Below are 12,315 nucleotides of genomic sequence, written 5' to 3'. Positions count from 1 at the left end.
TCAATATAGAGGTTGCTTTTCAGGATGCAGACAGATTCCATCAGGCAGTACACTCTTCAGTACTAAACCCCATCTGCATAGCCTCTACCTCCCGGGATACCCTTACAATAGCTACTGAGGTTCTACCTCCAGTACTCAGCACTCCTTTGTTGGCCAGTAGACAAATATGGGTGGGTATCAAGCTGTGGTAGGCTTCACTGATGCTCATGGACTACTCAAAGACTCATCAGTTTGATGAGTCTTGATTAAAGCAGTTATGCCAAGTCATTCATGTGTTGACTAGTAGTCATCAATATCAAGAATACAGCTGCCCTTGTAACAAAGACAGACTCCTGGCCTACCATGTACTGGCCCTGCCACTTAGGGGTGAAGCCCTTAAGCTTTTTAGGCAGTTGGGCTTGGGCTTTATATAATTCTTGGGGCGGGGGGGTTTGTGGGGGAGTATTTTGTTTTTGGTAGGTTGTTTGTGTTTGGTGGTGGATGGTTTGTGTTTGTTTTTTGTTTGTTTTTTTTTGTTTGGTTGGGGGTTGGTGTTTGTTTTTGGTTGTTGTTTTGTAACCCAGAACTCCTCTGTTCATGTCCAGTTCCGTATTAATATTAGGATATAAAATCATCCCTTCCTGTTTTCTGATGATTCAGGTGTTTTTACTATCTCCAGTCTAAGTGGTATGCTAAATAAATCCTCTTTTCTGTGACTGACTAGTTTAGTCCTGCACATGTTGCTGTTAGTCTTAATTCTCTTTCCATAATTTTTCTCCCTAGTGATAACCTTTATTTATTTGTAGATAGTCACATATGGATATAATCCCACAGGCCATCCTTAGAATTGTTTGCCCTGAAAGGCAGTATTTGTTAATTCATACTTCCCCATATGGAAATAATGCAAAAGTTCAGAAATGCAAGGCAAAATTGCAAATGATATGTCCAGAGTCGAATGTTACACACAGACTTTCCATACTCAATGAAAAAATGAAGAAAGTTTGGCAACCATGACAAGCAAGTCTGATCCTCCTCTTTCCTCACAATTGAGTGCCCTATTGCTGAGCATTTTGGGCACCGAACAAAAGAAAATTAAAGATTAAAAAGACTAAAATTGCCTCAGATAAATTCTATTCTGTTCAACCTTCCCTATAAGCCTAGAGATAACAATTACTTTTCTGACTAATTTTCACTTCCTAGCAGCCTTTTGGGCTATCTTCAGTGTTCCACAACTTTTGTTTACTGCCCCTGCACTGAAACGAGGGCATTTTTTTTCTACAGGTGTCCTTTTAGGCATAGACCATCTCTTTTTCTTTTTTGGGGGCGGGGGAAGAGGGGATTGAAGTGCTAGTCTCTTTAGGATTTTTAACTGTTATTTATTGGGAAGTATGAATTAACACAGCAGTGAGCAATAACTGTCTTGCAGGCCTGATGTGGTTTATCAGGGTTAGCCCCTGGCAGGCTGCTGGCGGTTTATTTACCTGCACCTCCAGAGGTAAAGCGCCAAGGTTAGACGCTCCCATTGGCCATAGATTGCCATTCCTGGCCAATGGGAGCTGCGGGAGCTGGCTGGGAATGGTGATCCTCAGGCAACTGGAGTTTCAAGTGGCTGTACCTGCAGAAGCACAGGTAAATAGTATAGGCAGCCTGCCAGGGGCTAACCCTGGCGAGCCACATCCAGCATATTGCCCACCCCTGGATCAACAGGATAACTCCAGAAATTACCTGTGTAGGAAAAAGAATGATGTGAGTTTTAGTATCATTTTGATATCTTCTGGGGAGGGGGGCAATCAAGAGGTGCAGTTTTACCAATGAGATGCTGCCCCATGTCCTGTGTGGCTGCCACTCCAAAGCCTGGAAACCACACCAGAATGCCATTCAGGATCAGCTCATCAGAATCATCCCAGGGAAAGGACTCAGTCAACTCAGCCATCCCCAGAACAGCCAGCCAGTGAGGAGCAGAAGAAGATTATCATGGTGGATGTCATGGTGCCCTTTGAGAACAGGACCCCAAGCCTACCACTGGGCCTGAACTTTGGAAGGTGGAGAAGTACACCCTTCTGGCCAACACCTTGAGATCCCAGGGCTATGAAGTGCAAATCCATGCCCTGATTGTTGGAGCCCAGGATACTTGGGACGCTAACAAGAAGTCAGTGCTGAGAGTATGCAGTGTCAGTTGATGTTACACTCTGCTGATGCGGCATCTTATGGTGTCCGGTGCCATCACGTGGTCAAGGGTCATATGCACAGAGCACATCACAGGACACCAACAGTAGCAAGACAGATGAGCAGGGCCACTGACGAGGGACAGTCAGGGAAGTAGATCAGCATTCTTTCTTGGTAGACCATATCTTTCTATAGAGAGTCTACCTCAATACCGACAGATGGAGGGACAATTCCCACCCATTTATATATCTGCTCTATCATGACTAACTCCATAAAACTTCCCAGAGGTGATGTACCCAAACACTTATTCCCTACTGTCTATAAACTTGCACACCTAAATCTGGGTCAATGCTGATTATGTACCGTATGTGTCTTGTGATTTGCTAATCAAAACTTGTAATTTTGATAATCCGAACATGACCCCAGATATATAGAGCCTTTCCTCTAAACCTGTGTAATGTGACAATCTCCACTCATTGATATATTTGCTTTCCCACTACCAACTCTGTACAACTTTCCATAAGTGGATATCAGCAATCAAGTATTCAGGCACATCAAACAGTATTAAACTTGCACACCTAAATCTTGCTTATTGCTGATTATATGATACATGTATCGTATGATTATTAAGCAAAACGTATATTTGTAGATAAGCCAAGGATGACACCCAGCTGTACAGACTCTTCTTCTCAACCTGTTTACTATGTACATTTTTTTAACTTTAGCTTCAGTAAAGTTTTTAAATCTCTTCAAAACACTGCATGGAGTTTTAGCCCAGGTGTTTGCACCTCTCATACAAAATTGTATACATGTAACTGGGAGTCATTTGGACAAAACTAGTAGATATTTTTGTAGAACAGCAAGACTGCTTTCCATCAATCTCTCTTTTATTATTGTTACTTTATCATTTGGTGAGAAATGTTTTTTATCTCTTTACTTGCTTTCATGTTCAATCTGTGCTCATGAAAATGGCAGTTATTTCATGCAGTTTACAAAGATGTGGGTCATTGGCACTTTGCAGACACTGTAGAAAGCTCTTTGTTTAATTAGGCATTATGTGACAAATGAAGGTTAAATAAAAAAATGGAGTAGGGAATGGAGAGAGAAGGTGCCAAATATAAGGTCACACATTTCCTTACAGGTTGCTGCACATTTCATGTTACCATTTTTGTTACTTTAAGGTTTATTTCAAAATAAAGGTTTATTTATACAGATGTAGATAGAGAAGTATGTATGTAGAGGAGATGAGTGAGCATGAGAGTAAGAGCTAATGGAAAAGGGTGCGGAATGGGATTGGAGGTTGCCAAAGACACTGGATAGGGAATGAGATTGGATGAAAGAAAAGTGGTGAAAAGGAATTAAAAGACTTTGAGAAAAGCAGTTTGTGGGATGAGTCTGACAGAAATGGGGATCAGGAAGCAGTTAGGCATAAGGAGACTCATTAGAAGCAGGAGGAACAATAGTCCTACACGCCTCTCAACTGCAGTGTTGTAATGGTGGTTGTGACAGATGTTGTAATGTCTTTGGGGACCTTATTGTATTAAGTTTATGGTTTATGTATCACTGTGTGCTAAGGCTTGTATTCATCTGCAGGGTGTAAAGTTACCACTACTCCACCAGGAACCAAAAGTAGTGGATGATGATTAAGGTGAATCACTTAACTTGTAAACATCTGAGAGGTGGTGCTCCTAAGGAGATCCTGGCCCCACCCCCAGGAAAGCCCCTGCCACCTCATGCTGCTGCCTCTGATCCCCCCCATTGCTTCCCCACAGAGAAAGCAAGCGGGAGGAGGACAGGTGACTGCAGAGCTCATGCTTGTGGGGAACCAGCTTTTAAGCTAGTTGCACCCCCAAAGCATCTGCTCCTGCCTCTGTAGAATGCAGCAAAGGGGTGGGGACAGGCCACTTTGTGCAACCAGCACATGCAGAGAGCCAGCTTAAAAGCTGGCTCCCCGTGCATACGAGCTCCCACCTTCCCTCCTCCCCCGTGCTGCTGCTTCTGTTAGAGAGGCAGCAACACAGGGGGTGGAGGTCAGATGGCTCCGTGGGATCTGGTGCTCATGTGGGTAGCTCTGTTGAAACTGGCACATGTAGGGGGCCGACTTCATAGCCAACTTCCCCTGAGCACCAGTTCCCGCTTCCCCCTTCTTGCTGCCTCTGATATAGCAAAGGGAGGGGGGGGGATGTTGTATGTATTCATTTGGATTAACTGATAAGCCTAAGCTTATCAGCTAATGGTTTAAATGTCTATATGTTCATATCATTAGTTCAAACCAGGTATTTTCACAAACCAGCAGTCACAGAAAAGCTTTTTGATTCTGAAATCAGTATTAATGTGACTTAATACTGTTCATAGCTCTTAGAGAAAAATCAAAGTACAAGTGCTAGTCTTTAGGCAGATTGACTTGGTGGTGACAACACAGTGCAAAGCAGGGAGCTGTGCAGTTGTAAAACCCAATCAGAAGAGAGCAGGATAATGGTCCTTGCCTGAGGCAGGTGATGGCTGAAGACCAGACTCTGCATTCCTGGAATGAACCACTGGGAGAAAAGGGAGGAATTCAGATGCACTTAATCTCAAATTGTGAGAGCAGTGACTAGAACTGAAGGCTTTTAGAGCTTTATCAAGAAAGCTATTTGATCTGGCTGAAGGTCTCACCTAGTTGGGGACAGGCGAAGGATATCACTTCCACTTTTACCTCTGGTGCCTGTTGGTGAGCCTGGAAATAGTATATGAAGTACTGTATCCAGGGGCAGCAGGTTGCATAGTCTCAAGGAGGCTGTGTCTCCCCAAACAGCTGAGCATGGCTCTGCCCTATACAGGCCCCTTGCTCATGTGGCTCCTCTCCACTCCCTCTGTGCTCCAGGGCTGGGGAGGCTATGGCCTTATGACACCTATGCTCTCCATGGGCTTGAAGGGGGGATAGATAGGAGGGGACTCAGGGCTAGTGAGTGGGCTAGGGAGGAAAGCTCTGGGCTTTGGCAGGAGGGTGGAAGGGGCAGGGCTGGAGGCAAGCTTTGCACAGCCCATGATTGTACCTCGGTATTCTTATCTAAATCCCTGGGAATGATTTCTAACTTGCCACCACAAACTAAGTTTGAGATTTTTTTCCTCCTGACAAAGGAAGTTATATGGATATATTTGTATTCTGTTTTCTTTGTAGTAATCACTGCTCTTTCTTCGACAGGCAGAATATTCAGAACTAGTTGAAACATTGCTATCAAGTCAACAAGATCCAGTCATTTACCAGCGGTTAGCAGATGCATTTAACAAACTTACTGCAAGCAGCACTCCTCCTTCACTGGACCGTAAGCAGAAGATGGCCTTCCTAAAGAGTTTAGAAGAATTTATGGCAAATGTTGGTGGACTCCTCTGTGTAAAATAAACAACAACAAAACTGTATTCCTAATTTAGACCCTTTCTGCAAAGTGCACTGAGAAATGCTGAAAACTGACTAAACCTTGTATCTGTTTCTGGGTTCTTTGGAGCCATCTCGGATTTCAGAGAGCCTGGAAGTTTGATATAACACAGTTAAACAGGAGAGGTCAACTTTGAATCAGCTTCTGCTATTATGTGTTAATCACAATCTGTCATACATGTATGTTGTAGCGAATGAACAACAAATTGAAATTTAAAAAGAATATTCCATATATGTGCAAACAGATATGGGCACAGTGACAAATAGTGCCTTTTCCCCTTTAGCTTATAACGTAAGTGGCTGGACAAACTTCTACAGATTTTTTTTTCTGAAAACTGTATTAGAGTATGATGTAGACGCATACGAAACAGTAAACTGTGTAGCCGATTGAAGCTTTATTTTTTTCTCTTTGAAGATTAAGTTTATGATTCAAGGGGAAAACACGAAATGGTATTTTTAACTTGTGTTTAGTTTTGTTTTTCTACATCACCTGATGTTGCATGTTTTATGTAATACAGGTTTCTACATTATATTCTGCTGCCTAAAGTTCAGAAGGAAAAAAGGTGTATATTTTTGTTCCCCTAAAATGAACTTTAGGAACTGTAGCCATTTCATTGCCTTAATTTAAAACAAAAAAGTGATATACTTTAAACAAGAAATCTAAGGCAACCTTTGAGTCTTCAGAGTTGGATTAGAATGTTGGCATTAAGCTGCTGTGTACTTGTTGCAGCCCTTTGTTTTGACGTGTGTTATGTTGGAGTGTGAGTCTAATGCAATGTTCATGTGTAATTTTACTTTCAGTATCTGTTTTAATTCACATCCAAGTCGCACACAGCTGCAACATATTTCCTCACTGAACTGTTTGCTTAAGCAATAACAATTCAAAGGGTGTAAATTATTGATTTATACAAACTATTTTTAAGTTGGGGCATTAGATAAAATAATTATGTTAGTCTAGGGGTTTCAAACTCTATTTTACCCAAGGGCCATATACATTTGATTCAAGGGTTGAAAGATAATTAGGATTTGTGGTGATTTTTTTTTTCCACCGCCACCTCCAGATTTGTTGTGTTCTCTGCTCTCGCTCAGTTTTGTGTATCAATACGTAAGCAGTTCAGATGCACATGTTTCATTCTGCCAACTGATAGATGGATATAGTGGATCAACAAGAGAGAGTAACACAAGAGTATGGAAGCAAGACCTATTTTGCCAACAGTCATACACCTGGCAAAACCAGGCAAGCACACATGCTGCATGCCAGATAAAATTGCTTCTTATGAGAAATGTGGGTGGGAATTTGGCCCTGGGGCCTTGTGCTTGATACCTCTGCTAAATTGTGCTGTTGAATGTTTTCCATGTGTTTTTTACATTTATATAAAATGTACAGTATATATACCTTTATAGTGCTGTGTATAGCATCATGTTTGCAACTCTGTGCCATCCTTCAACTGTTCATCTCAAAACCAATCATATTACCCCCAAAGTGGCATACGTCTGTAGCACTGTGCTAATCATAATGATTCAGGACATACTTTTTGAGAGAAACTCATGGATGTAACAATATGAATGGAATACAAGGGCCAAAAGTGCCCTCTCGCGAACAGAATTTGTTCACATTTAATTTAGTCCCCTGTTAATCTGAAAACTGGGCTGGAGCAAACTTACACCTTAAAAGGTAACCATAAAATTTGTTAGATAACATCTCTTTATAGTTAATATTGTATATTTCTGTTTGAATATATTTTTAGTAATATTTGTAAGACAGGGAATGGTTTTTAAATTTCTTCCTAGAAACCCTATCACCTTTCTCTAAGATTTCTTGTGTGCGCAACAAAACTACTTTTGCACTAGTGATGGGTAAACACCATTGTATCCAATTACATTATTCCATCTTGTTTTCAGTTATTCTAGCAAATGGATGACAAATTTATTGGAGCTACTTTTAGAGTTCATGTCTGCGTTTTTACTTTTTATAAAGGTAACAACCTTCAAAACATAGTCTTTTGACTGAAGAGCATTAAGTGCTAGAAACCCGAGCCACAGTAGTAATTGCTAGTCCACCTGGCAATACCAAGAGTTGAACTTCTGAGGCAGATTTCTTATTAAGAGTAATGACCACTGTGACATAACACATAGCTCTAATATTTTCAGAACTACTTTATATTGAGCAAATTTTAAGTAAATAAACTTCAAATTTAACTATGGAAGTGTGGAGATTCCCTAGTATAATTAAGTTAGCAATGAATCAACTAACTAGTTTAACATTCAAACAACATAGTACACCTAACTTATCATTTAGATGAATCTAGCTCATTGTGTATTCAAGAGCACTGACACAATGTAGCTGTTTTCATAGCTACAAGCATTGATGTTCAAAAATTGTTGTAAAAGATTACTGGTACTTTACAATTTTAAGTTTGTTTGCCCTGTCATTTTAAGCGTGTTTTGTGTTAGAGACGCTGACCAGTGCTTTTAATTTGCAAATTTCAACTTTGTCATGTATGTCTTTTAAGCTTGACAACATGTTTTTCTTGTTTTGTTCTTTTTTTCCCTTTCATGTCAGACTGTTAAACATTGATCTTTCCACCCCATCTAGTGTTTGTTGTAGAGCAAATGCAAATATCTCTCTGCATTTTTGTGTAATAATTTCATCATAGATGTCACTAAAGTTCTGGGAATAAGTTTTTTATGTTAATTTATTCCCTTTTTGCTGGCTGTTTCAGTACCTAAACTAATTGATCATGTTCTTGTCTTAAAAACAACCTTTAATAAGATTCTTTGAAACTCTCAGCCACTCAGAGCAAGATCCAAAGTCCATACAGCAGACTCAAAGTCCACTGAAGTCACTGGGAATCAGATTCCAGGTCTCTGTTTAGAGACACTGATGCGATTAACATCACTGCATTGAGTTTCCATTCACTGTGCAAAGTGAATAATGCTTTTAAATTGTCGATTTTTTTAAATTAACAGTTTTAAAATCAAATTGATTTAATTATAAACCATATATCATAAGTATAATATATTTTTGTCAAATTAAGATTTTTTTACTAAAAGAGATTGCTATCAGAGAGTCTTAATTGTTAAGTTAACAAGCCAAATAACTTTTCTCTTCATTGGTTTATACAATAATTTCTAGCTCCAAGGCTTCCCAACCCCAACCCCACATAGCTACTCTTAGCACTAGCCTAATGATGTCCCTATGTTTCAACCCTCTAAAGATTAGAGGCCTGCAAACAAGGGATTCTAATTGGGCAAGGAAATATAAGAATTGGGAGGAACAGGTCCCTGAGGACTAGGGAAGTATTAACAGAACCTATACTTCCGGGCCTTATTACATCTTTATTATCGCACAAGAAGTCAGTTTAGTACTGTACCTAACTGGCAAGAAGTTTTCTCCTTGAGTGATAAAGGACTTGCTGTTTTCCTCAGAATTTGGAGGGGAAAAAACCCTATTTCCTCTTTGCATCTAAACCCTACTAGTTAAAAATGTTTGGAATTTGAATTTGAGTCTTCTGCCTAGTGTATAGCACTTACCTATGTCACAGCTTTTAAACATGAATTGTTTTAAACATTTGCCTGGATATTGCCCTTTGTGTTGTTTAAACCATACAGGTTTAGAGAAGAAGTTTGGTCTAAAATGTCCATTGTGTTTCTTAAAGAAATGTAATTATAAGGAAATCATCTTAATTTCTAATTACAAATTTTAAAAGGTCTGGTCAAAATTAAAAATAGTACTTCTATTATAAAGCATTTTTATGTAAATGAAACTGAAATGACTTAAACCCTTTAGTTTAAAAAGTTACTTTTTTAGTTTTTTTAGTTTTTTAAATGAGAATAGAGTAATCTACTGAGCATAGGACAGAGAATGAGAAACTTCCAATTCTAACACAAGCTTTGCCTTGGACACCTCACTTAAATTCTCTTCCCCCATCTGTAAAACTAAAAATATTTACATACTTGGGGTGTTAAAAACAACAAGTAGTTCTGTGGCACCTTAGGGTACATCTAGACTGGCATGTTTCTGGTATCCCAGAAAAACTCCACCATGTCCAGAGAACGAGTTTGCTCTTCTGCAAAAAAAAAAAAAAAAAAGAGGAAGAGCAAACGTGCTCTTTCGGGGAGCCTTGTATACCTCGTTCTATGAGAAATAAGGGTTCCGCTGAAAGAGAAGGATTTTCTGCCATTTGGCCCCTTCTAGACAGGGTCAAATGGTGGAAAAGCCTCTTCCAGAAAAGCTATCGGAAAAAGCTATGCAATTGTGGAGCACAGTTTGCATAGCTTTTTCCGACAAAGGACTGTAGTCTAGACCTAGTCTTAGAGACTAACAAAAATATATAGGAGCATGAGCTTTCGTGGATAAAACCCACTTCTTCAGATGAGTTGGAATGGAAATAACAGAAACCAAGATATATACAATTAAAAAAGCAGTTACCTGTCAATTGTAGGACCCGTAATAATGAAGCTAACTAAATGGGCTGGATGTGTTCCATTCATTGCTTTTGATATGAAAATGCAAATGTCAAAGGCAGGGGAAATTGGCTTTGTAGTATGATAACAAGCTAATGTCTTTATTCAAGCCAATGGTAACAGTGTTAAATTTGTAAATGAATTCCAATTCCATTCTACTGGAATTCATTTACAAATCTGACAGTTACATGGGCTTGAATAAAGACATTATCACATTACAAAGCCAATGTTCCCTGCCTTTGACATTTGCATTTTCACATAAAAAATGAGTGGAACACATCCAGCCTACTTAATTAGCTTCATTAACACGAGTCCTACAGTTGACAGGTAACTGCTTTATCTTGGTTTCTGTTATTTCCACTTAAAACCCACTTCATCAGATGAGTTGATCTAGGAAATCCCATGATCCTATATATTTATTTTTGTTAGTCTCTAAGGTGCCACAGGACTACTTGTTTTTAAGGTTACAGACTAACATGAGTACCCTTCTGAGACTTCAGGGGGTGTTGTGAGCATTAGCTGAAATCTGTAAAGTGCTTTGAAGATCTAAAATGCTGTGTAAGTGCTAAATATTTTTTCATTTTACTACTTATGATAAATTGACCACACTAAAAATTGAAGTGCTTCGTAACCATAAAACAGATACAGCACAGGTAGCAGAAGTACTACAGTATTTCACAGTAATAATCTAATCAGTGTAACAACACCTGCTTTAAACTTTAGATGCTTGGATTGCTCTGCTAAAATATGGTGCTTTTGTTTAAATAAGGGAAGCTTCCCTACCAATGTGCCTCTCAGCTCTGCTCTAAAGAGTCAGATGGCAGTTGTTTCTGTGCTGAGTCTTTGGTGCCTCTACTGAGATTGCCAGCAAGGGTGCCAATTATGGTAGTATTTGCTTTTTGTGGGGAGGAAGGATGGTACCATCTGAACAATTAGCTCCATTAGAAACTAAAGCCATTAGCTTCATTTTACAAGGTCCCCCTCTCTCTGCTGGTGAGAGAGTGTGTGGTCAGTGTACCAGCGGCCTGTCTTCACATGGTTTAATGAATCCGCTTCTAGCATGTTTAGATCCTGTCTACCTTGATTGAGGAAAACAAGATAGTGTTTTATGATGAGCACTGTATGGTGTGCTAGAGAGGTATTAACATGTTTTCACTGGCCAGGGTAAACAGGATATTAAGTTATCAGTTAATTGTCAGAATCTTTTTCACCAGTTTTTGTTATGTCCAAGGAATCAAGGCATGAGCCTTCCATTCTACTCAATGGACCAAGATTCTACTTTTCCTTTTCAGTTTTCACAACTTCTGTCCCTTATTAGTCTTTTGAGAAGTTAGAATATATTGATTATGTAACCCTCCCATCATCAAATGAAATATGTTACCTACACTATATTCACATTCACTTTGTCTGATGGCGGCTAATAATCCTTCCTGAGCCCAGCCCTCATGATACTGCAATAACCAGTTGGATTGCTCTGGATTTTACAACTAGGAAAATATAAAATTACTTATTTTGTTGTTCCCTTTGTGTGAAATAAGGAACCTTCATGCAGTGAATGTGCAGTTTTAAGATGTCAAATGTATGTCAGTCAGCCACAGTGTGTAAATATTTTAACTTTTAAGAAGACTTTCATGTTTTAAAACAGGGATTGAAATGCTAGTTAACTTCAAAGTATAATTTTACCTGTATATAGTTGAACATTACAGTTGACGGTATGAAGTTGCACAATCCTTCACAAATTACAGCAATAAGAACAAATGGCTATGTAATCAAGCCTTGTCACAAGCTAATTTCCAATTTAACAGTGAACACTTTATGAATTATTTAACCCTCATAAATAAGGGGAGGGTACCATTTTCCACTAAAGATTTTTGTTATATTTTGTTTTGCCCGGGTGGTGGTGATGTGCATTCTTGTTTGATATTGTTTTTAATATTTAACTTGCATTTAAGCCCCCAAATAAGTGTTTGTTATACAGTTGTCCAACAGAAACAGAATATTATGAAATCGCAAATCAGATTTTGCTCTCCATTATATCAGTGCAAATTTGGGATTAATTAAAATTAATGGAATAATTCTAGATTTACATCAACATAAACTGAAGCAGAAATTTTGCCTTACCTATCGAAAATGCAACTTGTTTATCTGGTACAGGGTAAAACAAGTGCTCAATATCTTCATCGAGAGGGGGAAGGGACAAATGTTAAGTACAATTGCCTAAAAGCATATAATGAATTTTCAGTTATGTATTGCATAAGAACAAAATTCATGATTTAGAAATCTATATT

At 39.0% G+C, this 12,315-nt stretch overlaps 1 protein-coding gene across 1 annotated transcript in view; it reads left to right on the top strand.

Moving 5' to 3' along the window:
• The window catches only part of XPO4 (exportin 4), a 129,708-nt gene extending 122,747 nt beyond the window's left edge, over positions 1–6,961 (top strand). The window contains exon 23 of the mRNA XM_089775590.1: positions 5,330–6,961. Coding sequence (XP_089631716.1) covers positions 5,330–5,527 — 198 coding nt within the window. The 3' untranslated portion in view covers positions 5,528–6,961. The remainder of the gene's footprint in view (positions 1–5,329) is intronic.
• The last annotated feature ends 5,354 nt before the right edge of the window (positions 6,962–12,315 follow it).

The sequence above is a fragment of the Pelodiscus sinensis genome, chromosome 1, assembly GCF_052426305.1.
Source record: "Pelodiscus sinensis isolate ZL-2025 chromosome 1, ASM5242630v1, whole genome shotgun sequence".
In the NCBI taxonomy this organism is placed as follows: domain Eukaryota; kingdom Metazoa; phylum Chordata; order Testudines; family Trionychidae; genus Pelodiscus; species Pelodiscus sinensis.
This window is presented reverse-complemented; position numbering and strand designations above follow the sequence as displayed.